Raw genomic sequence first — 26,417 nt, 5'->3', positions numbered from 1 at the left:
ATCTACCCTTTGACCCAGCAATTCCACTTCTAGGAGTTTTATCTCGTAAATCTAACACATGAAAATGTCACATGTACAGAAATACCTGTTGCAGCATTATTTGTAACAGCGGAAGATTAGAAACAGCCTAGATAAAAACCAGCTAAATAAATTATAGGGCAGTCCAATACTGAAACACTCTAAAGCTATGAAAAAATGAACGAAAAATTCCCTGTGTCTGGAAAGAATTTCAAAATGACAGATATTCAGTGAAATAAGCAAGTTGCAGAACAGCATATATAGCATACTAATTTTTTTGTAAACAGGAGAGAAAAATAGAATTTATATTTATTTTCATATGCATAAAAATGTTTTGGAAGTGAACCTAAACTAAGAGCAGTATATTGTACAGAGGTGGGGAACTGGGGGAAAAAAAATCAAGTATTAAACTGTACGTACTGTTTTGTGGCTTTTTTTCCCATTTAATATTAGATTTTAAACCTTTTGCCATAATAGTCATCCACATCATTTTTGTATAGCTCCTCCCACTTTGCTCTTTGTGGTTGTCTTCAAATTCTCATTATCCAAACAGTGCAGTGGTGACCACCCCCAAACATACGTCTTTGTGTACCTCCTAAATTATTTCCTTATATTACTAGATGTAGAATTTTGATAACCTACTGTCATTAAATTGCCTGCTAGAAGAATTGTATCAGTTTGCACTCCCACCAAGCAGCACGTGTCAGTGTCCATTTTTCCTATCATGCCAACATCAGATGTCTTTTTTTTTCCCTACTTTATTTCCTTTCTTATTTACTCTGGCTTTACATCATTTATTGAAGGGAGAAGGGGGGAATCCAGTCTTTTGTATTGATTAAGTTGGGTGCCCTCTGACCCTTTGAGGCTGATATTGATTACAGCAGTACCTCTAATACTCTCTTGGGTGTTACAAATGCAGTTACTCTGCTTAGAACAGGATCTTTTTTTCCTTAAATAATGTTAGGTCTACAATTGGGAGGCCTTTTCTTTTCTTTTAATGTTTAAAACAGATCTTTTCAAAATCACACCTTTGAGATTGGTTGCACAACAGCATGAATGTACCTAACAGTACTGAACAGTACAGTTAAAAATGGGTAAGGTGGTAAACTTTATGTTATGTGTATTTTACCACATCAGAAATAAAATTGTACCTTTGAGCTAATGCCCTAGAAATTTTGTGAGACTTCAACCCTTTAACAACTACGTTCTATATTCGTCTTTTGAAAGAAAATTTATCCATTATACAATCTAACCTGGTATTTCCTGACTCCCTGTGAAATTTTATGAATACATGCAAAGTTTTATCTAATTGTATTTGTTCCAGAAATCAGATGTTTGTGGCTTAAATTTTTTTTCCTATTCTTTTGGGGGGTGGGGTGGTGCAGAATACATGCCCCATGATACAGACTTCAAACAGTACCCAAAAGAATGCAGTGAGCCATTTCCTCAGCCTTCCCAGACAGTGCGCTCCTCCAGCCCCCAGGGCAGCTCTATTACAGCGTTCTCTGCATTCACCAGCATATGTATGCGTGAACATGTGTTTCTCCTTGGCTAAGTTGGTTTTTTTCCCTTTGTTTTTTGTTGTTATTATTGTTATGCCATAATAGTTTGATTCCCTGTTTGAATTCCAGGACAGCTGTGGGAAGGGGCAGAGCTTGGCTTTATCTTGCACTCATGCAGAAGAAACTGGCAGATTATCTGAAAGTGCTTGTAGACAATAAACATCTCTTAAGGTATTTCATCACCTATCTTTGCTTAGCTTTTGCTTCGTAATTAGAACACAGTTCTGTATATCATTCGGAATTAAAACAAGAATGTATATTGTACAGTTTTTATTCAAATTATTATTAAGTGTAACTATTCTGTGGCTTAGTTTTAAAATAGCAGTATTTTATTTTTTGAGCACTGATGTCTGAAAGTCTTTATGAATGAAGATGTATATTTTCATTTTGAAAAGTCATTTTGAAGATAGTTCTTCAAAAATACCTAAGATTAGGCACCCTGACAGCGTACTCCATTAAGTTTCAACAAAATGGTATTTGATTGGATGATAATAGGGGGAAAATGACTTGAACTAGATTCAGTGGGCAATTTTAAAGTATAAAACCCTGCTTTTTGTAAGGGAACATATCTAGATTACCTGTTTTAGGATTCCACATTCAGTTTGTAAACTTTTATATCTCTTGGCATCAGTAAAGACGAACTGTCTATCTCTGAAATTTATGACTGGGTTCATTTTTTATATTTATAACTCTATAAACAAAAGTAACCATTATAAGAGGAATTTTCTCCAGGATATGATCATTTACAAGGAACAGATCTCGCCAGAGATAATTCTCTTACCTAACTGAAATAAAAATGTCTTTTACAGTCACCCAAAATTTTCCATTGTTTTCAAGTCATGGCTTATTATTGAACATATCTTTTCATGATAAATACGGGTTTCAAATAGTTCACGTACTTTGTACTCTTCTTTGAGTACTGTTATACTGAGTAACTCTGAGGTACAGATTTCATTCTAAACAACTAATTCTTAGGATAATAAGTTCTCATGTACTCATACACACAATGGTAAATTAGCTAATCGCTGGTGACCAGAGCAGTAATGGATGGAGCCTCACTGTAATGGCTGAGGTGACTTGGAGGTAAGGAAGTAAAAGCAGCCAGTGTTGTTCCATGGGACACAGGGAAGAGGGAAGAGTTTTATCCTTGGATGGGTGGTGGGGGAGGCTGTGGGATCCCACTTTATGTTGACATGAATGTAAGTGTAGAAGTAGTTCATAGCAACACAAAAGAAGGAGCCAGAGTGGACAGGAGGGGCAGAGTGATGTTCAGGAACACAGGAGCCAAGAGATGAGGAGGACTGGGCTCCAGGGTCCAAACAGAGGAGTTAATCCTAGACCAGAGGTAGGAGGAGTCCATTTTAAGCCACAGGAAGAGAGGAGAGGCCAGAGAAGAGATAGCAGCACTTAAAGTGGGAGAGGAAATAGAAGGAAGAAGGGAATTCACACAAGGGAGCCTCTGGCTCCTGATGAAGTTGGCAGCCAGGCCATGAGCTGAGAGGTGAAAAGGCAGAGTAGGTCCAAGAGAAGGGTGGTGAAGGTGTTCCTGTTGTATCGATCTCTTTCAGTGAGTTCTATGAGCCTGAGGCATTAATGATGGAGGAAGAAGGGATGGTGATTGTTGGTCTGCTGGTGGGACTCAATGTGCTTGATGCCAACCTCTGTTTAAAAGGAGAAGACTTGGATTCTCAGGTAAAATGGGAATTTTGACTCCAGATCGAATGCCTTGTCTGGGCCAGGGATTTTACATAGGATCTGCAGACATATGCTGAACCTAAGGAAGGGGCAGATGGCAGGGGGCATCTGGCACAGGGCTGTGCAAGGTGCTATGCTGGACCAGAGTGGGGAGCAGCTGGCAAAGGTCTTGGGGAAGGGTGAAAAATAGCTTGGGCAAAGGCACAGAGGCACACAGAGAGCATGGCGTGTTTGGGAACGGGAAGCAGTTCTCCATGGCTAGAACACAGGATGCTCAATGAGTGAAGTGAAGGTAGAGGCTGGCCCAATTGTTAGGCCATCAGTGCCATGTTAGAGGCTTTAGTTTTTGTCCCTGGAACTTTGGAACTTAAAAACCTTTGGAGGTATTTAAGCAGTACACTGAAATGAACAGGCCTGGGATTGAGAAAGATCAAGCTAGCAACCATCCAGTTCATGAGTTAGAAGCAGCCAAGAATAGGGAAAGCAAAAACATTGAGCAGACAAGTCTGGAAGCCCCAGGTTGCATGAGGAATGGGAAAATAGACTCGGGAGAGATTTGGGAAGTCAGATGGTAAAATGGAGCACAAATGAAAGTAGGCGGTAAGATGCAGAGTGCCCCATGGGGTGGGACAGCCCTCTTGACCAGGGCTGAGACCTAAACTCGTGGTGGCAGGGGCAGTAAGTCACGACACCCTGCCCCACCCTCACCTCCACCTCTTCAGGGCATCTGTAACTGGGCAGTGGCCCAGGCTTCTTCCCACTACATGTTTGGACATGAATCTAAAGCTTCCCCAATCCCTCCGTGACCAGGTCAGCTTTTTTTATTGTAACCTTTCCTCTCTTTTTTTTTTTTTTTCTAGTAGTTTTCTTGTTTTTGCCTGTTAAATGTTTTTCAAAAAATACAAAGAAGTTTTTTTGAAAAGAAACAAAATATCACATATAATCCCATTGCACAGAAAGAGCTAATTCAGTGTTACATTTCAGGATACATCCTTGAAGCACATGAAGAAAGGTGTATGTGTGTATTTATATTTCAGAGACAGATGTTTGGAGTTCTCTTTTTTCATTAAACCAAAATATGATTATTCCAAGCACACCATTTTGCAATTTTTTAATTTAATAATATGTTCCACATAGCTCTTGATGTCAAGAGATATAAACCATTTTAAACAACTGATAGTAATCCATTTTATGAATGTACCATAATTTATTTAACCAATACTTACTAATGTAAGTTGTTTCCATGTTACAACAATAATGTTATAAACATCCTCATACTTCTTTTTACTCTTGTCTGTTTATTTTCTTAGGTTAAGTTTTGAGATTGCTGTGTCAGAGTATACACATTCTGCATGAGTGTTGTGATTACATGTGAGCATTCTTGGTCTTTTTTAATCTGAGAGAAAAACAACTCTTCATCTCACATTTATATTTTTGAGAACTAGGAAGATAAACTATTTTTTTCATGTTTTATTTGCCATTGGGGGTTCACCTGTTCATATCCTTTGCCCATTTTTTTGAGTTTTCCAACTTTTTCCACTCCTTTATTATTGATTAAGGATATTTACCATTTGTCAGAATATTTGTTATAAATTTTTTTTTTCTGCTGTCTTGGGGCTTGTTTTCCCTGTAGACTTTTTTTTTTTTTGCCGGTCATAGTTAATGGACTTTTCCTTTATACCTTCTAAGGTATTGTGCTTAGAAGGTCCTTCCACGTCTAAAAATTAACCTAATTTTTTAAATCACGTGTATATTTTTTACATTTAAATGATCTGCCTGTTATTCGTTTTGACATAGTGTGAAGTAGAAGTCTAGATTTCTTATATAAGTACAGTAGTAAACTATTACTACAGTAGTAGTAAAGTTTTCTCAATATCATGTATCAAATATTATTTCCCTACTAATTTGAAATTCCACCTTTATCATGTGTTGAAATATCCATTATGCTCTGAGGCTTATTTCTGGACTCTCTGTTTAGTCTCTGGATCTTTTTATTTCTATGCCAGTAACGTAGTCTTTTAATTACCAAAGCTCTGGCAGTTCACCTCCTGCCTACTTTGTTGTACTTCTTTGTCAGATATAGTTGAGGCTGTCCATTCTGCCAGATGACCTTGAACATCATTTTGTCAGATTCCAAAATAAAAATTTAATTGGGATTTTTATTAAGTAATAGATGTGATTGAGCCCCCTGGCCTATTCTTATCTTTAATACCTCTTGTATGTCACCATAAATTATGAGTATTTGCTACTGCACCCTGAGGGATCCTCTTTCTCATGTTTAGAAAGTACTGTTCTATTCTAGCTTACTTTATATTTTTATTTAAAAATGAACATTGAATGCTATCAAATAACTTTTTTGGCATCTATTGAGATGTCATATCCATTTTTAACCCATAATAATAATTGAATTAATTCTTAGGTTTCCTATTGTAATATCATAAAATAAACCTTACTTGGTCATCGCGCGTTATTCTTTTAGTATACTCCTAGATTTAATATGTCTGTGGTTTATTTGGAAATTTTGTATTTCTCCTTAAAAGTGACACTGGTCTGAATTTTCCTTTTCTATACTGTCTTTGTCACTTTTCAGTGTCAGGATTGTATAACCTCATAAAATAAACTGGATGATATTCTTTTCTTTCTTGCTTTCTACAACAGTTTATTAGAGCAGGAAATATTTTTCTTTAAAGGTTTGTTAAAACTGGCTAGTATGACAGTTTCAGCTTTATGCAAAAGCTTTATGGTCCTCATGCTTTGACCACTTTAATTTTTTGCATAGCTTCGGTCAATTTATTGGTTTCCTAAGTCTTAGAAACAGTTTTAGTCATTTATATTTTTCCAGAAATCATTTGTTTCATTCAGATCTATTAGTTGCATGAGAGTATTTTCTTACAGCTTTTTAAAATCTCACTTTTCTAAATTGTAATACTCGGTAGAGATTTGTCTACTGTGTTGAGCTCGAAGAACCAGGTCTTGCTTTTACACATCACTTCTGCTTTGAGAGGAGAGCTTTGTTTCCTAGTCCATTAATTCCTACTTTGGGTATTCTTTCTCATTCCTTCTATTGTTGCTTTCTTTCCAGTCAAATATATATTTCTTTTTAAATTATTTTTGTATTACAAAAGAAATGCATGCTTGTTGAAAAGAAGTTAAGCAATTACAGAAGAATGTAAAGTGAAAAGTGAAATTCAAGCTCCCCTTCTCCTCTCCCCCTTCAGTCCCAGTCTTGTCCCCACAGATAATGGTAAAAATTTGAGGGACTGTTTCTACTTTTCCTATGCATTTATGTCTACATAGGTTTTGTTTTTAATTAAATCTTTTCTGGTTTTCTGTTGCAGTGTAACAAATTAACAGTCACCTAAATGATTACAGTCCCTCATATTTGAGGGATGGCTGAGCTCAGCACGGTGACTCTTAAGCATGCCTGTGATCTCAGGCAGTTGGTGGCTGGGGCTGGAGTGGCTGAAGGCATATACACTCTCACTCTCTGTCCTCTGGGCTGAGAAGGCTCAGGGAGCTGAGGCTGGAGCAGCAGGGGCTTCTTGGGCATCTCTGTCTACACGTGGTCTCTCCACTTGGTCTCCAGTGTGGTGCCTCACGGTTAGCCAGACTTTTCCCATGGAAGCTCAGAACTTCAAAGGTATATGCCCAAGGGAAAGAGCCAGGAAGAAGCTTGTACTGCCTTTGTTAACCTAGCTGCAGAAGTCACAGCATCCTTTCTGCTGCTTTCTGCTCATAAAGACAGGCCTTACTGGACACCCAGGTTCAAGGGTCAGGAATATAGATTGGTGGGAGGCGCAACAGAGGAGTTGCAGAAAACATCATGTATAGCTTTGGTTTTAACATAAGGGAGGTTACTATAAGGAGTTAATGCTGTACATAGTATTCTTTGAGTTAAAATTTTATCCTGGAGCTTTCTTCATTTCATTACATATTCATTCTCTGCATTCTTTGTTATGGTTGCATAGGGTTCTGCAATATGGCTATAACATGACTGATTTAAATATTTCTCTATTGATGAACCCAATTTTCCTATATTTCGAAGGAATGGCTGCACTTACACTAGAGTGGATGGTGGCAGACTAGGGCTCTCATTCACTCTCTCTGAAGTGCTTTATTTCTGGACAAAGCCCCTGACTTTGAGATTTTGAGGGGTCTTGGAGCCCCTAGTTCCCCACAGCAGCAGAGAATTTTCCCTGAAATACTGGACCTTTTCACCTCAGTTTGGGGGAAGAAGGAGTCAGAGTTATCAGTTAAGGTCAGAGTTATCAGTTAAGGTCACCACTTTAGAGATACAGGTCTCTTTTTTTTTGTATTACTTTGTACCCAAAGAACTTTGTTGATCTTTGTCAACAATTTGATTGTTGAATAAATTAAATAAGTAAAATAAATAAATAAATAAATAAAACTTCAGAATATTCCCTTAAATTCTGATTTTTAGTAAGTTTAGAAGGTGAGGGGGTTATTTTTCTTTTGGTTTGTTTGTTTGATTGATTGCTGCTTTAAGCTGGTTAACCTAACTGATTGTCAGGTTATCCTAACAATCCTATTGTTTTATCCTGAGATAGGAAGGTAAATACCCTGAATTTTAAAGACTGTAAGTTTTGTGGAAAGTGCGAAAAGTTATTTTTCACTTAAACTGGTACATTTTATTTCGATCAGGTTGGAGTGATCGATTTTTCTCTCTACATTAAGGATGTGCAGGATCTTGATGGTGGCAAAGAGTAAGTTCTGTATTGTATGCTGTTCTTCACGTTTTTAATGAAATTCTGGCAGAGAATGCTCCTTTTTTAAAATTGAGGTATAATTGACATATAACATTATATTAGTTTCAAGTGTACAACATAATGATCTGATATTTGTATATATTGCAAAATGATCACCACAATAAGTCTAGTTAACATCCATCACCATACGTAGTTACAAAAAATTTCTTTTCTTGTGATAAGCATTTTTAGGATCCAGTCTCTTAGCAACTTTCAAATATGCAATACAGTATTATTAACTACAGTCACCATGCTGTACATTACATCCCCAGGACTTACTTATTTTATAACTGGAAGTTTGTGCCTTATGGCCCCATTCACCCACTCCCCCACCCCCCCACCTCTGGCAACCACCAGTCCCTGTATCTGTGAGTTTGGTTTTGTGTTTATTTTAGATTCCACATATAAGTAAGATCATAAGGTATTTGTCTTTCACTGTTTTACTTACTTCGCTTAGCATAATGCCCTCAAAGTCCACTCATGTTGTCAGAAATGGTAGGATTTCCTTTTTTTTTATGGATGAATAGTATTTTATTATATGAATATACCACATACATTGATGGACAGTTAGGTTGTTTCCGTATCTCGGCTGTTATAAATAATGCTGCAGTGAACATGGGTGTGCATATACATTTTCAAGTTAGTTTTCATTCTCTTTGGATAAATACCCAGAAGTGGAATTGCTGGATCATTTAGTAATTCTATTTTTTAATTTTTTGAAGAATTGCCATACTGTTTTTCATAGTGGCTGCACCAATTTACATTCCCACCAACAGTGCACAAGTGTTCCCTTTTCTCTGCATCCTGGCCTACACTTATTCTTGTCTTTTCGGTGATAGCCATTCTAACGGGTATGGCATGATAGCATACTGTGGTTTTTGATTTGCATTCCCCTGTGATTAGTGATGTTGCATCTTTTCATGTAACTGTTGGCAAAGAATGCTACTTTTGTTTTTGTGTTGTTTGAATTTTTATTTTTTATTTAGCTATTTTTAATTACAGTGGTAATACATTCCTATTCCCATTGTTTAAGGAATTAGGCTCTGTGGAAGAGTAGAGAGTACAAGGCAAATTTCCCCATTAACACTATCCCCTTGTCTCCATCTCAGTCCCACTCCCCCTGCTTCTTCAGAGGAAGCTACTCATGCATGACTCCTTCCAAGCCTTTCTTTACTGCCTTGCAGGTATATATTTGTTGGTAGTGTAATTTGCTTTATGGTTTGGATGTAAATGGAAAGGTACTATTATATATTTAAGTTGCCACTAGACTTATTCTTTGATCCTACTGTGTCTTGGGTGTCTTTTCATGCCACATTGTAGCTCTACCTCATCCTTGTTAACAAGAGCATTAAAAGAAGTTATCCTGGAAAAAAAAAAAAGAAAAGAAAAAAAAGCAAACAATGTATATAACATGCTACCATTTATGTTATAACAAAAAAGACATACACCCATATTTATATGTTGTACTTCCATATACATGGATCATTTCTAGAGAGGCACATCGACCTAAAAACAAGGCCACCTGTGGGGAAGAGGTCAGGAGACAGGCATGGGAGGGAGTTTCACTGTAAACCCTTGCGCTGTGTTTGAATATTTTACCACGTACATCTGTTACCTGTCTTTCACACGTCTTTGTAATGAGAACTCTTCCTTCTCAGTGCCTTGGCAGTGCACCTTACCAAGGAAGGGACCAGCGGGAATCCCATTAATGCTTCATGCACCCATAGTACAAGGATTCACTCACTTGAAATTTAAAATACATTCTTAATGTCAAAAAGAACTGGAAGTAAACTGATTATCCACTATTAAGGGAATACAGTCAGCCTTTGAACCTGCAGATGTGGAACCCACAGATATAGAGGGTCAGCTGTGCTATGCCATTTGTATAAGGGACTTGAGCATCTACAGATTTGGGTATCCACAGAGGTTCTGGAACTAGTCCCCCGTGGATACCTAGAGACATCTGCAATTGAATGAATTGTAGAACATCTGAAGTATTCCACACTATGTATTATACAGACATGAAAGAAAAACAAATTTAACCTACTGTATAGTAGATTTAGAGGGATTTCCGCAGGTATTATTGAGTGAGAAAAGTATATTACTGAGAAGTATATATATCCCATTTTTTAAAACCCCCAAATTCTCTAATATATATTTTAATTGCATATACTATATGTAAAAATATAGATAGATATTATGATTATATACACATAGGATACTCAACAAGCTATCAGTATGTGTTACCTGGGAGAGCTATGTAAAGGGCAGAAAGGTAAAAGAAAAAAATGACTGCACTGACCAGCAAATCCAGCACCTGTGGCATGAACCTGGGTCACATGATCCCATTTATGTACATATGTACGTAAAGAAGTTGGTGGGAGGAGCCTAACTTTAAAATGATAAAGTCTTTTTTGCTTTTTTTATAAAGATGTATGAAGTTTTGTTATGTTGTGTTTTTGCTTTTTGGTTTGTTTTTTTTTTTGGCCATGCTGCACAGCTTGCAGGATCTTAGTTCCCTGACCAGGGATTGAACCTACCCCCTTGGCAGTGAAAGTGCAGAGTCCTAACCACTGGACTGCCAAAGAGTTCCCAGAGTCTTTTTTTTTTTAACCCAGACTAATCAGCTTTGTGTTTTGAAGAGTCTTGTGGTCTTCTTTTCTGAGGCAGCTTCTTTTCCTTCAGTATAACAAGGGCTGCTTCATCTCCTAACTGGAAAGCCATTTACATGTGGCTTTTGGTGTTTCTACCTTGCCTGCCAGTGGCTTTCTCAAATGCTAGGGGAGAGGTGGGAGGAGCGTCTGCAGGGAGGCTCCTCTCCAGGCAGCCTGTTTCCAGTGTGTCCCATGTCTTCCTAGCCCGCCTTGCTGGTTCACTTAGGACCGTGCAGACATTACTAAGCTCTGACCATCTCTTGGTTTCCTGATGACATTCGTACTCCTACAAGGTGACGGGAAGGTTGGGGGACAATTAAAAGTATTAACCCTGAGTAAAAAGAATTTCTCTCTTTTTATATTCTTTTTAAAAGGCATGAAAGAATTACTGATGTCCTTGATCAAAAAAATTATGTGGAAGAACTTAACCGGCACTTAAGGTAGGACTCCCTCCTTTTTCCATTGTTGCAGTTCATTCTCAGTGCCCGATAATTGCCTCATGGAACCTTTTTGAGGTGCCATATATTTATAACTAACTTTTTTCCAAACCAAGAAAAAAGGTTGTTGTTCAGTGCTCATGTGTACAGACTGTAGAAGTATGATTTCTTGATAAAGAGCTTTGGGGAATCCTTTGATCTTTTGTTCTGTCTAGTTATGCAAATTAGAGAGTAATAAATTAAACCTCTCCACCCCTTAGCCCACCGCAACTTAGTTGGAAATCACTGCATGGGAAGCATTATTGCTGCTGGGAATCAACACACATCCCTCCAATGTTCTGGGCAGGAAAAAGGGGTTGAAAACCACTGGGCTAGACCTTTGAGAACAATTCAATAGTGATAGCAGGTATCTTTATCTTGAATTTTCATTTTAATTGGAAAGCTGCTCCTGTGTTTCATGAAACACTAGTTGTTGCAGGTTTTGATGGAGAATGGATGGAGATTCTCAGCCTAACGTGTTTGGGAAAAATAATTCTCTCTCTGAACGCTCTTTAGAGAGTGCACTGTGCACATTAGCAGTTCTCTGCGGGAGCAGCCTCTCTGGCCCCCAAAGCCAATGAAGCAGGCAAAGGAGCTAGTGTGTTCTTCAGAACATACCTAGGGTATGCTGCTCTGAGCTTTCCTGAGGTGTGATGCTGGCTATTATTTTGAGAGTGAGATTCTTAATCCATGCTTAGTTTATTGAGAACTTTTATAAGGAATAGATGTTGAATTTTATCAAATGCCTTTTAGCATCCATTAAGTTAACATGACTTTTATCCCTTAATCTATTGATGTAATATAGTTTATTAATGGATTTCTTCGTAGGGATAAACTCTACTTGATCATAGCTTTAATAATTTAGTCATCCTCTTAACATGTAACTTAACATAGTTGTTCCATAGTTTCCCCTCTGGCATGGTATCAGGGTTATGCAGCTTCACAAAATGAATCAGGAAGCTTTGCCTTGTTTCTGTGCCTGGGAACACCTTCTATTTCGTGAGCATTATTTGCTCCTTGAAAATTTGAAGCTCAAAGCCTGTGTGGAGGCAATACTTATGCCAGCTTTTCAGTTTTTCCTTAGCTGTTAATTCATCTAGCTTTTCTCCTCGTGAGGATATATCTTCTTTGGTAATTTATGTTTTCTAAGGAAAAATAGAAATTTTGTTGATATTTTCTGAGTTATGTAGTTGGTACAGAATTGAAAATGGCATACTCTTAAAACTTGTAATTCCTTCCATATGTTTTGTTTTGTTGACTTTTTCATTTTGTGTCAATTTGTATTTTTATTTTTCTCCCACCCAATTCTTGAACCTTGGTTCATTAGCCTTGTCAGGTTTGTTTCTTGATACCCCCCCCTCACCGGCAAAAAGCCCCAGTTTTTGGCAGTAGGGTCTGTTGCCTAAAAGTGCAGGCTCTGGAGCCAGATCACCTGGGTTCATAGGGGTATGAAGTTAGGTGAGTTTTTCAATAAAGTTATGGTTTCCTCATCTGTAAAACAGATTAACAATAAGATTTGCCTCACAGAATTGTGGGGAGTTGATGCATTTAAAGTGCTTAAAACAAACAGGGCCTGACACATTGTCCAAAAAGAAAACTACTACTATTATTGTTGTTTGTCAAGTCTACATTAGCTTTTTACGTATTTTTCAGTATGAAAGTAGTGCATATTACTTAAAGAATATGTGAAAAATGGGACAAAGTATAAAAAAGATTTAAAAATCACCTTTGATCCTACTACCCTAAAGTACCAATATCTTGTTATGAATATTACTTTAGATATATGACTGCTGGTGCATTTTGGTTCCCATATATTGTGTTGGGGGAAATGCTGTTTTCTTTCCAGTTGGCTAAACAAGAAATGGGTAGCATATTTGGAGAAAACATTTCAGTAAACAAAAAAATATATATACACACACACACACACACACTGCTTACGTATATATTTAGAATTCTCATCTATGAGTTAATTGGAGACCCTTTGACTCTCCATTTCATATAGGAAATCTAGGAATCTCTATTCTCATTGTTTACAGATTGGGAAAACAGTCAGCTTTTATAAGTTCACATTTACTTAATATTTTCTTTTTTACAGCTGCACAGTTGGGGATCTTCAAACCAAGATAGAAGGGTTGGAAAAGACTAATTCAAAACTTCAAGAAGAGGTTTGTAACTTATTGAAATTCTTAAAGCAGAATGACCCAAGAAGAGAAATGGTATGGTTGGTATATCTGACCAGAGCTTCTCACTGGTAGGAATGGGAATTGCTAACCTTGGGTTGAGCTGCACACAGGACAGACATTCTCAGAATTTCACATCCTCAGAATGTCCGTGTTCTGCCCTGGCCGGGGCTCCCATGAGCCAGTGCAACGGATCATGAGCCAGTTCTAAGTGACTTAGGTTTTATCACCTCACAGTGGTCCAGTAGAAGATAAGTCATAGTTGGAAAAGCCCCACTCCTTTTGTGAACGTGCTATCCTCTTCCTCGTTTCCCACCTTTCCTATGATGTAGTGTGTCTCCCGGCTGCCCAGAAGGCACAGGCTCTTTTATGGGGTAAAAGTACCCTCGCCCCCCCATTCCGTGTCTCGGCCTCTCAGGAGCTTGGAACCAGTCTCCCCACAGTGTGGTCTTTCTCTGCTTTCTCACTAGGAAGAGAGAAATGAAAGGACAGGAAGAAGGAGGGCTGAGGCTGAGGAAGAAAGCTTGCTGCCAGCTGCCCGGCAGTCTCCTTGGTGGACACATCTTGTCTCCTGTTAGCAGGAGGGGGGTTGCTCAGCCTTTCTGAGGCTTTCCACAGGTAGCGGTCCTGGCTGCTCGACCCTCCCCACCAAGTCTCACTGGGAAGGAAGAGGGCTGTGAGGGGGGCCGGAGAGTGACCCCCCCACAGTGTGGAGGCAGGTTACAGCCGAAAGGAGAGTCGCAGAGTGCACCTTTGTAACGGAGGACCCAGTTTAGGGCTCACTTTAAACTTCCTGCGCCCTCTTGAGGGGCCAGGCCTGAACAGCTTTCAGGAGAGGAGCTCAGATTTGTAACAGGAGAAAGAAACTCAAAAATGGTCCTCATGGGAGAGACTTCATCACACTTAGAGCTGAAGGACTCGAATTCACCTGGGGGGTGGAGTGGGCCTTTGGGCCTCACTTTCCTCATCTCTAAATTGGGTGATAATTTAACACACTTACAATAGTATTGTTAAGATTAAGTTAGGTTAATACCATATAAATGTGCCTTGCCCAACACTTAGCATGTGGAGGCACTCAAGGAGACCTTAGTTGATTTTATTTTATTTTTTTTTTAATTTATTTATTTTATTTAATTTATTTATTTTTGGCTGCGTTGGGTCTTCGTTGCTGCACACGGGCTTTCTCTAGTTGCGGTGAGTGGGGGCTAGTCTTCATTGTGATGCAGGGGCTTCTCATTGCGGTGGCTTCTCTTGTTGTGGAGCACGGGCTCTAGGCGTGCGGGCTTCAATAGTTGTGGTGCGCGGGCTCAGTAGGTGTGGCTCCCGGGCTCTAGAGTGCAGGCTCAGTAGTTGTGGCACATGGGATTAGTTGCTCCGCGGTATGTGGGATCTTCCTGGACCAGGGCTTGAACCCGTGTCCCCTGCATTGACAGGCGGATTCTTAACCACTGCACCACCAGGGAAGTCCCCTTAGTTGATTTTAGAAAAGCAGATTCACTCTTTGTTCTCCCAGATGAGGTGGCATGCTTTTTTTTTTTTATATAATTTTTATTGGAGTATAGTTGATTTACAATGTTGTGTTAGTTTCAGGTGTACAACAAAGTGAATCAGCTATACATATACATATATCCACTCTTTTTCAGATTCTTTTCCCATATAGGCCATTACATAGTAATGAGTAGAGTTCCCTGTGCTATACAGAAGGTCCTTACTAGTTACCTGTTTTATATATAGTAGTTTGTATATGTCAATCCCAATCTTCCAATTTATCCCTCCCGCCCTTTACCCCCTGGTAACCGTAAGTGTGTTTTCTACATCTGTAACTCTATTTCTGTTTTGTAGATAAGTTCATTTATACCCTTTTTTAGATTCCACATATGAGCAATATTGTATGATATTTGTCTTTCTCTGTCTGACTTCACTCAGTCTGACAATCTCTAGGTCAATCCATGTTTCTTCAGATGGCATTATTTCGTTCTTTTTTATGGCTGAGTAATATTCCACTGTGTATATATACTACATCTTCTTTATTCATTCCTCTGTTGATGGACATTTAGGTTGCTTCCATGTCCTGGCTACTGTAAGTAATGCTGCAACGAACATTGGGGTACATATATCTTTTAGAATTATGGTTTTCTCCGGATATATGCCCAGGAGTGGGATTGCTGGATCATATGGTAGCTCTATTTTTAGTTTTTTACGAGCAGTATAGGAGGGTTGCCTTTTCTCTACACCCTCTCCAGCAATTATTGTTTGTAGATTTTGGCAGGCGGACTCTCAACCACTGCGCCACCAGGGAAGCCCTGTTTGTAGATTTTTTTCATGATGGCCATTCTGACCAGTGTAAGGTGATACCTCATTGTAGTTTTGATTTGCATTTCTCTAATAATTAGTGATGTTGACCATCTTTTCATGTGCTTTTTGGCCATCTGTATGTCTTCTTTGGAGAAATGTCTATTTAGATCTTCTGCCCATTTTTCGATTGGGTTGTTTTTTTGATATTGAGCTGCATGAGCTGTTTGTATATTTTGGAGATTAATCCCTGGTCAGTTGCTTCATCTGTAAATATTTTCTCCCATTCTGAGGGGAGGTGACATGCTTTGAATGAAAGTCTAATTTAGCTTTTGAAACTGAACAACTGGCTTATTTTTCCTTCAAAGGCAAACAGATGTAATAGAAAATGTACTTCAGAGAAAAGTATATCTCTCACTTCAGGGTGTGCTCTCTATGTCTTCAGAGAGTAGGATGGGAATTAGCTTATGGTTTTTGCCTGCTTCTTCCCTTGCAGCAACTAGCACCTCCTTTCAAGCCTTAAAGTTTCTTACGTGGGCACAGCAGTTATGTTTAGAAACCCCAGTCCTGGGTTCTGAGTCTGAGTGGACCTAGATGCTGTTGACCAAGAGGAGGTGAGGAGTTCAGTGCTTCAGGGCCCCCCGTTAGTGAATGACGCTAAGAGCACAGCCAAGTATCAAGGGCAAATGTCTGGCTTCTTTCTCCTTCTCCAGCCTCACCTTCTCTCACCAGGCTGGCTCAGAGGCTGGGAAAGGAGAGGTTGGTTGGGGTATTTACTCACCTCTCCTGCTAGCCTCTCCTCAGCAGGTACATGAAGGCACCTGCTCCTGTACACTTTAGCCTAAACTACGTTAACTTGTTCAGGGCAAGGAAGATGTTTTCCTCGGGCACATCTTTAATGGTTTGGTTGTGATTCCTCTCCCAGCTTCTTTAATTCTCTCTCTAGTGATAAGATATCCTTTTGCTCATTGGCTAGAAAAACTAAAAAGAATGAAGAATCAGGGGGAAAAAAGCCCATAATCCCTTGGCTAAGTGACAGCTGTATATAGAGTCCCCATCTTTTCTTAAGCTTTTTTTGTTTGTTTTTGTTTTTCTTAATGATTTTTAACATAGTTAAGTTCTTTTCTTTAAACTAGACGTGAGAACATACTGTATAACCTTTTTTATTTTTATTATATCATAAGTATGTTCTCAAGTCATTAAAAGCTTTTGTAAGTATTTTAATAACTACATATTTCTGTTTTATGCTTTTACTGTGATTTGTTAAACCATTTCTAGTATTGGACATTTAAGCTGTTTCTAATTTGTGTCCATAAATCTTTGCCCACGTGAAGTAGTATGCTATCATTTTTGTAAAACAAGAATATCTAGGGAAGGCAGAGATGGCTAGGGGCAGGGGTAAGAGAGATTTTACTGTTTATGTTTTTATATCTTTGGAATTTTGAACCATGTGAATGTATTACCTATTCAAAACAAGGATAAAAAATAAAATATCACATATGTGAAAATACATTGTCAATTGTGAAGATGCCAAATGTTAGCTTTTAATTTGAACAGTAAGATTCATTTTGATGTTAAGAAATCTAAAAATCTTTCTTAATCAGCTTTCAGCTGCAACAGACCGAATTTGTTCACTTCAAGAAGAACAGCAACAATTAAGAGAACAAAATGAATTAATTCGTGAGAAAAGCGAAAAAAGCGTAGAGGTGAGAAGTAGGCCTTGCAGCTGGGCGGCCTGTTCCCCACTCATACGTGTCCATCAGAGATCTCAAGCCCAGAACGTGCAAAGATGCCTTGTTTGACACCAGAAAATCCTGCCACAGTGCCCTTCCATGTCACTCTCAGGCCACCTGGACTGCTTGGGGTTTCCCAAGTGCACTGCTCCCTTGCCTCTGGGCCTTTGCGAGTGAAAGTTCCTATTCCCTCTTCAGCTTCTCTCATGAGCCCGGTCCCCTGTGGTGCTGCCTCTGGCACCCATCAGTAGGCCTGGACCCTTCTTCTCCCGTGTTTCCATAGCTCTTTGCACCTTCCTCCATTATAGAATCCGCTTACTGTTGTGTAGAATTGCTGGCTTGCAGCTGTCTCACCTGATGACTTGAGAGTAGAGACCATATCTGATTCATCTCGAAATTCACCCAGTGCTAAAAATGTGCTAGATAAATACTGAATGGGGACCTTTCCCACTCAGAACGACTATTCTATTTTAAAGAAAATTAAATTGTTTTCTGCACCTACCTTTTCAAAAATCTATTGGCTTGCTCTCATCTTTCATGTTCAAAGATATTTCAAAATACCTTTAAAATTTTAGCCTTTCTCTATTATGCTTAAAAAAATAGAAATTATGCTACTGTTTAAAAATATATATGTGTTATATTTTTAAATACTTTGTAGTTAGCTTGCTTCTGTAAGCAAACCATTCCTCTGGTGCTCTTGTTTAATCACAGATAACAAAACAGGATACAAAAGTTGAGCTGGAGACTTACAAGCAGACTCGGCAAGGTCTGGATGAAATGTACAATGATGTGTGGAAGCAGCTGAAGGAGGAGAAGAAAGCCCGTTTGGTGAGTTTGCGAGCCTGAGTTACCAGAAAGATTCCTCAGTTTATTCCCTCTATGTTACTTCTGTCAGCACTTTGCACACACATGCTTCAACCTGCTTTTAAAAACAAGTGAGTTTTTATGCAAATAAAGTTTTTAACATGTGAAAAAAAATACTCGTGGAGTATTCCTCATTGCCACCTACCTGCTTTCTGTTGACTTGATGCAGAGCCAGTGTTCATTGTAAAATGAGGAAAGGGGGAAAACTTAATCTCGTTACACTCCAGACAGACTTGTCTGCATCTCCCTAACCTATTCTGACCTTTCGTTTGTATTTTCAGCACTGCCCAAGATACAACATCAGTTAAGTTCATTTCTGTGATGTGCTTTAATAATACTTTCCTTATTAATATCCTTTTAAGGAACTAGAAAAAGAACTGGAGCTACAAATTGGAATGAAAACCGAAATGGAAATCGCAATGAAGTTACTAGAAAAGGACACTCACGAGAAGCAGGACACTCTGGTTGCCCTGCGCCAGCAGCTGGAGGAAGTCAAAGCAATTAACTTACAGATGTTTCACAAAGTTCAGGTGGGACTTGGCTTTATGTCCACATCACAACCCTGTTTCCTGCTGCTTGTCTACAGTGGTAGAGCTTGTCACGTGCTGCCTTTCCAGTCTTGGGTCATTCTTTCCGCAGAAGGAGAGAATAGACACATCTGTGAGGGCCTCGTATTTGCAGACCTGGTCCTAGGCCATCTTACATGTTATTGCATTTATTTTATTTGAGTCTCCCGGCAGTCCCTGACAAAAGTTTATAAAATGGGGGGAAATGTAAGTGACAAGGTAAAATCAAATGGCTAAGTCACATGTCCCTGGTGGCACAGCTAATAAATAGAGCTGAAAACTGAACTGTGTCTCTTGAATCTAAATCTGAACTTTGCCTGTCATACGTTCACTGTCCCCCTGCTGTCTGTTTCTGTCTACTTCAGGTACTGATTGTTTGCCCCAAGAAATGGGGAAGTGGATTAAGGATATTAGTTAGTATTGCCTTTTAAAGCTTTGGCAATTAGTTAATCTTGCTGAGTCTCCAAGATCACCTCCCTCGTCATTTCAGAGTGGTCAAGGGGAGCTAGCCCAGAAAGAACTGGTCACGCCAGAGTTTGAAAGACAGCATCTAAACACTGCAACACTTTCTTGCCCAGAAGCTACCCAGAAGGGTACCATTCTGTGTCCTCGAAGCTTTTCCTTTTTTGAAGTTCTCTTTCCTATTTTATTGCCGAAACAGTCCCACTTCCTTTTCCATAGAGTGGTTTCAGTCTTACTAGTAGTAACATCTATGTCAAAGATAATGTGAGAGCAGACGGTACAAATAAACTGTGCTATTTTGTCTGTCTTTTTAAAAATTATTACGTAATTAATATTTTTGTAATTGCAACAATGAAAATTGAAGCAAAAAGAGAAAAGGAAGAAAAAGTTTTACCCTCCCAACAAATTATCAATGAGATTTGTTTGTTTGTTTTTGCTGTATGCGGGCTTCTCACTGTTGTGCCCTCTCCCGTTGCGGAGCACAGGCTCCGGACGCGCAGGCTCAGCGGCCATGGCTCACGGGCCCAGCTGCTCCACGGCATGTGGGATCTTCCCGGACCGGGGCACGAACCTGTGTCCCCTGCATCAGCAGGCGGACTCTCAACCACTGTGCCACCAGGGAAGCCCCCAACAAATTATCTATTTTAATTTTTTCATGTTTCCTTCTGGTTTTGGTCGGCATATAGACATACTGTTAATACATGTTAGGGGAAACTAAACTACTGTAATAGCTTAAAGCATTGCAGACCAGCAGTTTTGCTCCCCACGGTCATTCAGGGATTCAGACTAATGGCAGCTCCAGCTCTCAAGGCCACTTGAGTTGTCACCATTCTTGCCAGCAGAAGTGGGGAGAAGAGCAAAAGTCCAGAGCCAGGGATTTGTTCTCAAACAGTGAGACAGCAGTTGCACCCACCATTTCTTCCGATCACATAGGAAAGGGCTAGTCAGCATGGCCAGGCTTGGCTGCAAGGGAAGCCTGGGGCTGTTGTTTCTGGGCTGCAGGCCAGGTGAAGGGGAAAGTAGGTGTGGGTAGATGTAGTTGTCACTACAACAGTCGACCCCACTGAGCTACTGGCAAGCCCTGCTTCCTCAGAGTCCACAACCCTGGGTGATGGGCAGCACTCTCCCTCAAGCCCATAGGGCCTGTGTTCCAACTAGCAGACTATCTGTCAGTCACGTTAGCCTGTCCTGCCCAGGATGAACTGGTAGAGCAGAAACAGGATAACCATGATGAAATGCCTACTGGGAAACAGGAAACAAGGGACACACCTGGCAGTCCCTGGCCCTCGGTGGTCATTTTGTCCTCTGGGCAGGAACCGTGAAGGCTGCCTGGGGTACTGAGGACTCCATTTCTTAGCATGTCTGGCTACCGCTTCTGCCTTCTAGAGAGCATGTCTGGTGACCTCCGTGCCCCTGAGACCACCATCTTCAATGGCTGATGGGAAGTGGGCTCCCGTGCAGTGGGCTACACAGCTTTGACGGCCAGCTTCTTGCCAGGGTCAGTCTACTGGCCTGGAGGTTGTATAAGGGATCCAACAGTCAGATATTTTTCAGACCAGACTGGTGGTTTCTTGGACAATCCGGTTCCCTCTGTCACAGCCTCTGGTCTGCTTGCATCCACTTGATCCGTGTGTCAGTGACCGTAGTTTGTTATGAGTAAACACAGTTCCCACACCTGCTCCGTTTCTTTGCTCTGTCAGTCTTTCTCATGTCAGTGACCAGTCATCTGGAACAACAGCTTGAGGCATGAGGAAAGCAGCCTACTCTGATCTTCGCTGCAGGATGTCACAGGGCCATATGGCTCACTCTTCAGTCCTCTCTCTTCCTTCTGAGTCCAGAAGCAGTTGACTTTTCTAACCTTTGGCCTCTGTATCCCTGTCCATCTCTCCCTGCAAACCCCTTGCTTATAGCACCTGTTCACATGGCAAGCCCCACTGCACATCCTAGCATTCTGGAGCCCGACACAGTTGCGTGGATTCCATCTTCCAAGTTTGGGCAAGCGACAGTTTGACTAAATGTTTGCCATAACTAACAAGGGTCACAACATCTGCTTTGGCAGCACCAAACCCCTGGCTGCTGAGTCATCACAGCATACATTGGGTTCCCTGGGGAAGCACCACCCCCAAGTCCGTCTCTGGTGCTGCTGGAATTCTGGCTTCATACCCTTTTCTCCCTCTGGGCTTCAGATGCAGAAGGTTGAGTCAGTCATATCCCTCTGTTTGGGGCACTATAATAAGACACCCTTCCTGTTTTCTTATTTCCTTTTATCCCCCACCCCTACTCCCATCCTCTTTCCTCTAGGCCAGCATTCTTAAGTGTTTATCTTTTTATTTATATTTGTCATTCTAAAACATGTATCATTTTGAGGACATGAATTTTAATTTACATAAGTGGTATCGTGCTGTGGATCACATTCTATTCCTTACTTTTTCTCCCTCAGTGCTACGTTCATCCTCATGTATATCTGCTGTTGGCTTCTTAGTGCAGTTTAGCTTCCCAGCGTTTGTACCCACTGTGTTTTCTTGCCCATTCCCCTGGTGACGGACAAATGGTTTTCCTCCACTGCGCTAGCACAAGCAACACCTTGGCAGCTAGTGTACCCATCTCGCTCTGAAATCTCTCTGGCAGACATAATTGTAGTGTCCTCCCAGCCAGACACTTCCTTTCCTCCTTTGTGTCCTTGGTTTGCATAAGCCCAGCCACACTGCTTTCTAGAAGGGCTGCACCAACACACGCTCCCTCCAGCTGTGTCCTGTGGTGCGTGTATTGCGAGGGTACAGTTGACTTAATATTCATTTCTCAGTCTAGTGAGCTTGAGCATCCCTTCATGTTGGTTGCCATTTATGCTTCTTTGTGGCTTGCCTATTCATATTTTTTGTCCTTTTTTCTTTTGGGTTTCCTTGTTGATTAGTAGTAATTCCATGTATGGTCTAAATTTTAGTCCTTTACTGGTTTACAGATTGTAAATACCTTCTCCTAGTGTCATCTACTGTCCTTAAGTCCCTATTTTTGATGTAGTCTAATGTGTTGATTTTTCACATATGGTTTGAAGTTTGGGGGTTTTGTTTTAGAACTCTTTCTCACGTCTAGGTGTCAAAGATATTCCACGCTAGTTGTCTAAACCTTTCACATTTAGGTTTTTAATGTATCTAGAGTTAACCTTTGTGTATGGCCTTACCTAGGGATCCAGTTTTCTTTTTCTCCATATAGTAAGCTGCTTAAAAGTACCACAAACTGAGTGGCTTTACAAAAATTTGCCGTCTCACAGTACTGGAGGCCAGAAGTTTCAGAGTAAAGTGTTGGCAGGAATGGTTTCCTCTGAGGGCTGTGAGGAAGTCAGTCCCATCCGTCTCCTAGATTCTGGTGGTTGCTGGCAATATTTGGGTTTCCTTCACTTGGAGAAGTTATCACCTCCATCTCTGCCCTCATCTTCACACAGCTTTCTCCCTGTGTGTGCATGCCTGTGCCCACATTTCCCCTTTGTAAAAGGACACCAGTCATATTGGATTAGGAGCCCACCCTACTCCAGTGTGACCTCATCTTAACTAATTATGTCTGCAGTGAGTGACCCGTTTTCCTAATAAGATCCTGGGTGGTACTGGGGGTTAGGACTTCAACATAATGGATTTGGGATGGACACACTCAACCCATAACGTAGGTCAAGCCTGCCTACCTTTCCCCCTTTTTTCCCCCTCTTCTTTTTTTGATTGACTTATCTATTTGTAAATGTTTATCCTTTTTTTCTTTTTTTTTAATTGAAGTATAATTAATTCACAGTATTGTGTTAGTTTCAGGTGTAAAGCAAAGTGACTCTTTTTCAGATTCTTTTCTATTATAGGTTATTACAAAATACTGAATATAGTTCCCTATGCTATACAGTAGGTCCTTATTTATCTATTTTATATATAGTGGTGTGTATCTGTTAATCCCAAATTTCTAATTTATCCCTCCTCACCCCTTTCCCCTTTGGTAACCATAAGTTTCTTTTCTAAGTCTGTGAGTCTGTTTCTGTGTTGTAAATAAGTTCATTTGTATCATTCTTTTAGATTCTATGTGTGATATATGATATTTGTCTTTGTCTGTCTGACTTCACTTTAGTATGATAATCTCTAGGTCCATCCATATTGCTGCACATGGCATTATTTCCTTCTTTCTTATGGCTGAATAATATTCCAATGTATATAATACCATATCTTCTTTATCCTTCATCTATTTTTTTATATAAATTTATTTACTTTTTTTTATTTTTGGCCACGTTGGGTCTTTGTTGCTGTGCATGGGCTTTCTCTGGTTGTGGCGAGTGGGGGCTACTCTTTGTTGTGGTGCATGGGCTTCCCATTGCAGTGGCTTCTCTTGTTGCGGAGCATGGGCTGTAGGCACGTGGGCTTCAATAGTTGTGGCACGCAGGCTCAGTAGTTGTGGCACGCGAGCTCTAGAGCGCAGGCTCAGTAGTTGCGGCGAATGGGCTTAGTTGCTCCGCAGCATGTGGGATCTTCCCGGACCAGGGCTCAAACCCATGTCCCCTGCATTGGCAGACGGATTCTTAACCACTGTGCCACCAGGGAAGCCCCTATCCATTCATCTGTTGATGGACATTTAGGTTGCTTCCATGTCTCGGTTATTGTGAATAGTATTGCTGTGAACATTGAGGTGCACGTATCTTTTTGAATTAGAGCTTTCGTCTTTTCCGGATATATGCCCAGGAGTGGGACTGCTGGATCATATGGTAATTCCATTTTTAGTTTTTTAAGGAACCTCCATACTGTCTTCCACAGTGGCTGCACCAATTTACATTCCCACCAACAGTGTAGGATTTATTATTTGCAGACTTTTTGATGATTACCATTCTGACTGGTGTGAGGTGATACTTCATTGTAGTTTTTATTTGCATTTCTCTAATAATTAGGGAAGTTGAGCATCTTTTCACGTGCCTATTGGCCATCTGTATGTTTTCTTTGGAGAAATGTTGATGTGGGTCTTCTGCCCATTTTTTGATTGGGTTGTTTGGGTTTTTTTTGATACTGAGCTGTATAAGCTGTTTGTATATTTTCAAAATTAATCCCTTGTCAGTCACATCATTTGCAGATGTTTTCTCCCATTCCATAGGTTGTCTTTTCATTTTGTTTATGGTTTCCTTTGCTGTGCAAAAGCTTATAAGTTTAATTAGGTCCCATTTGTTTATTTTTGCTTTTGTTTCCATTACTCTAGGAGACAGATCCAAAAAAATATTTCTCTGATTTATGGCAAAGAGTGCTCTGCCTATGTTTTCCTCTAGGAGTCTTATAGTATCCAGTATTACATTTAGGTCTTTAATCCATTTCAAGTTTATTTTTGTATATGGTGTTAGAAAATGTTCTAATTTCATTCTTTTACATGTAGCTGTACACTTTTCACAGCACCACTTACTGAAGGGACTGTCTTTTCTCCATTGTATATTCTTGCCTCCTTTGCTGTAGATTAATTGACCATAAGTGCTTGGGTTTATTTCTGGGCTTTCTATCCTATTCCATTGATCTATGTGCTGTTTCTGTGCCAGTATCATGCTGTTTTGGTTACTGTAGCTTTGTAGTATAGTCTGATTCTTGATAAAAATTTTAGAATAAGGTATAAATTTCCTTTTTAAAAAATTCAGCTGAATTTCTTACATGGGAATTGCATTGAATTTATAGTTTACTCTCTTTTTGTCCTTTTTCTTCCGTAAGAGTTGCATTTTCTCTAGGTGAACGCCTCAATTCTGTCTAGTTCTTGTTGCTAGTGTGCTGGGTGCCTTATTTTGGCTTCATCCCCTAGTGAGGTCTTGCTGATGTAGAGAAGTGCTTTTGTGCTTTATAGGTTGATCTTGTGTTTGACAGCCTTGCTCACCACCTAGTTCTAATAGTTTGTCTATTAATCCTGTTGGTTTTAGATGTAATTGATCATATCATAGGCAAATAAAGACAGTTTAATTTCTTCACTCTCAGGCTTTGTACTCCTCATTCTTTTTTGTTTCTTTTAGCATTGGCCAGGACCTCCATGACTACATTAAACAGTAGTTGGAATAGTAAGCAGATTTGTGGTCCTGATCTTAAAAGTAATGCATGTAAAAATTTCTCCATCAAGAATAATGCTTACTAGATGGTTGATATATAAACTTTACTTAGTTAAGGAAGTTCTTTTCTATTTCTTGTTTGCTCAGAGTTTTCCTCATAAATAAATATTGAACCTTATTAAATGTTTTGGGCTTTTTTGCATTTTATCTGTTGTGATAGTCCTGTTCTTTTTCTCCCTTATTTATGTGGCAATTTATACATTTATGTTCCTGGATTCCTGCTTGATTGTGATATATTTAAATATACTCTTGACTCAGTTAGCCAATATGTTATATATAATCTGTGTGTTTATATACGAGACAGACCTCTTTCTTTCCTTTTACTAGCCTTATTTGGCTTCAGAATCATGGTTGGACTGGTACTATAAAATAAGGTTTCCTGTTCTCTTTCTCTGAAATAACGCTTATAAGATAGAAAGTGTCTATTCTCCAAAAGTTTTGAGAACCCACCCATGTTGTAGGATTCATCTGGGCTGGGCTTTTTTGGGGCAGGGAGACTATGACTACCATTTCTATTTATTGAATGTTTACTGGCTTATTCATATTTTCCATTTCTTCTCAGACCAATTTTGGTATATTTTTTTCCAAAATGTATCTTATTTTGTTTAGGTTTTCAAATGTTTTTGTTTATAACATTCTTTTGCAGAATTTTTAAATCTCTTTTATTCAGCATTTTCTTTTTGCATTTTTTGTCTTTCTTCCTTATCCGGTCTTGCCAGAGGTGTGTCTGTCCTCATAATCTTTTCAGAGAACCAGCTTTTTTTCTAATATTCTTTATTGTGTATTGTTATTTCTTTTTCATTGATTTCTACCCTCACTTTTATTATTTTCTTTCTTATTTCTTTGGGTTTGCTCTGTGTTTCAACTTCTGAAATGCATGCTTAGCTCATCTGTTTTATCTTTTTTAATTTCATTAAACATTTTATTTAAAGTTAAAAATTACCCACAAGTACTGCTTTAGCTATGGCCCTCAAATTTTGATGGAAGTATTTCACCTAAAAAGCATGTTTTTCACATTTGTCATCTCTGAAATCAAGATGCATCTTATGGTCAATGGCATG

The 26,417-nt window shown here is 39.5% G+C and overlaps 1 protein-coding gene across 2 annotated transcripts in view; it reads left to right on the top strand.

Annotated features, from left to right (window-relative positions):
• The window catches only part of RUFY1 (RUN and FYVE domain containing 1), a 56,253-nt gene that overhangs the window by 14,360 nt on the left and 15,476 nt on the right, over positions 1-26,417 (top strand). For both annotated transcript variants that reach the window (XM_024765161.1, XM_024765152.1), the window contains exons 4-11: positions 1,650-1,751; positions 3,149-3,272; positions 7,938-7,999; positions 11,070-11,135; positions 13,267-13,336; positions 17,248-17,349; positions 18,088-18,204; positions 18,603-18,770. In XM_024765161.1, coding sequence (XP_024620929.1) covers positions 1,650-1,751; positions 3,149-3,272; positions 7,938-7,999; positions 11,070-11,135; positions 13,267-13,336; positions 17,248-17,349; positions 18,088-18,204; positions 18,603-18,770 — 811 coding nt within the window. The remainder of the gene's footprint in view (positions 1-1,649; positions 1,752-3,148; positions 3,273-7,937; positions 8,000-11,069; positions 11,136-13,266; positions 13,337-17,247; positions 17,350-18,087; positions 18,205-18,602; positions 18,771-26,417) is intronic.

The sequence above is a fragment of the Neophocaena asiaeorientalis genome, unplaced genomic scaffold, assembly GCF_003031525.2.
Source record: "Neophocaena asiaeorientalis asiaeorientalis breed wild unplaced genomic scaffold, Neophocaena_asiaeorientalis_V1.1 scaffold241, whole genome shotgun sequence".
Classification (NCBI taxonomy): Eukaryota; Metazoa; Chordata; class Mammalia; order Artiodactyla; family Phocoenidae; genus Neophocaena; species Neophocaena asiaeorientalis.
This window is presented reverse-complemented; position numbering and strand designations above follow the sequence as displayed.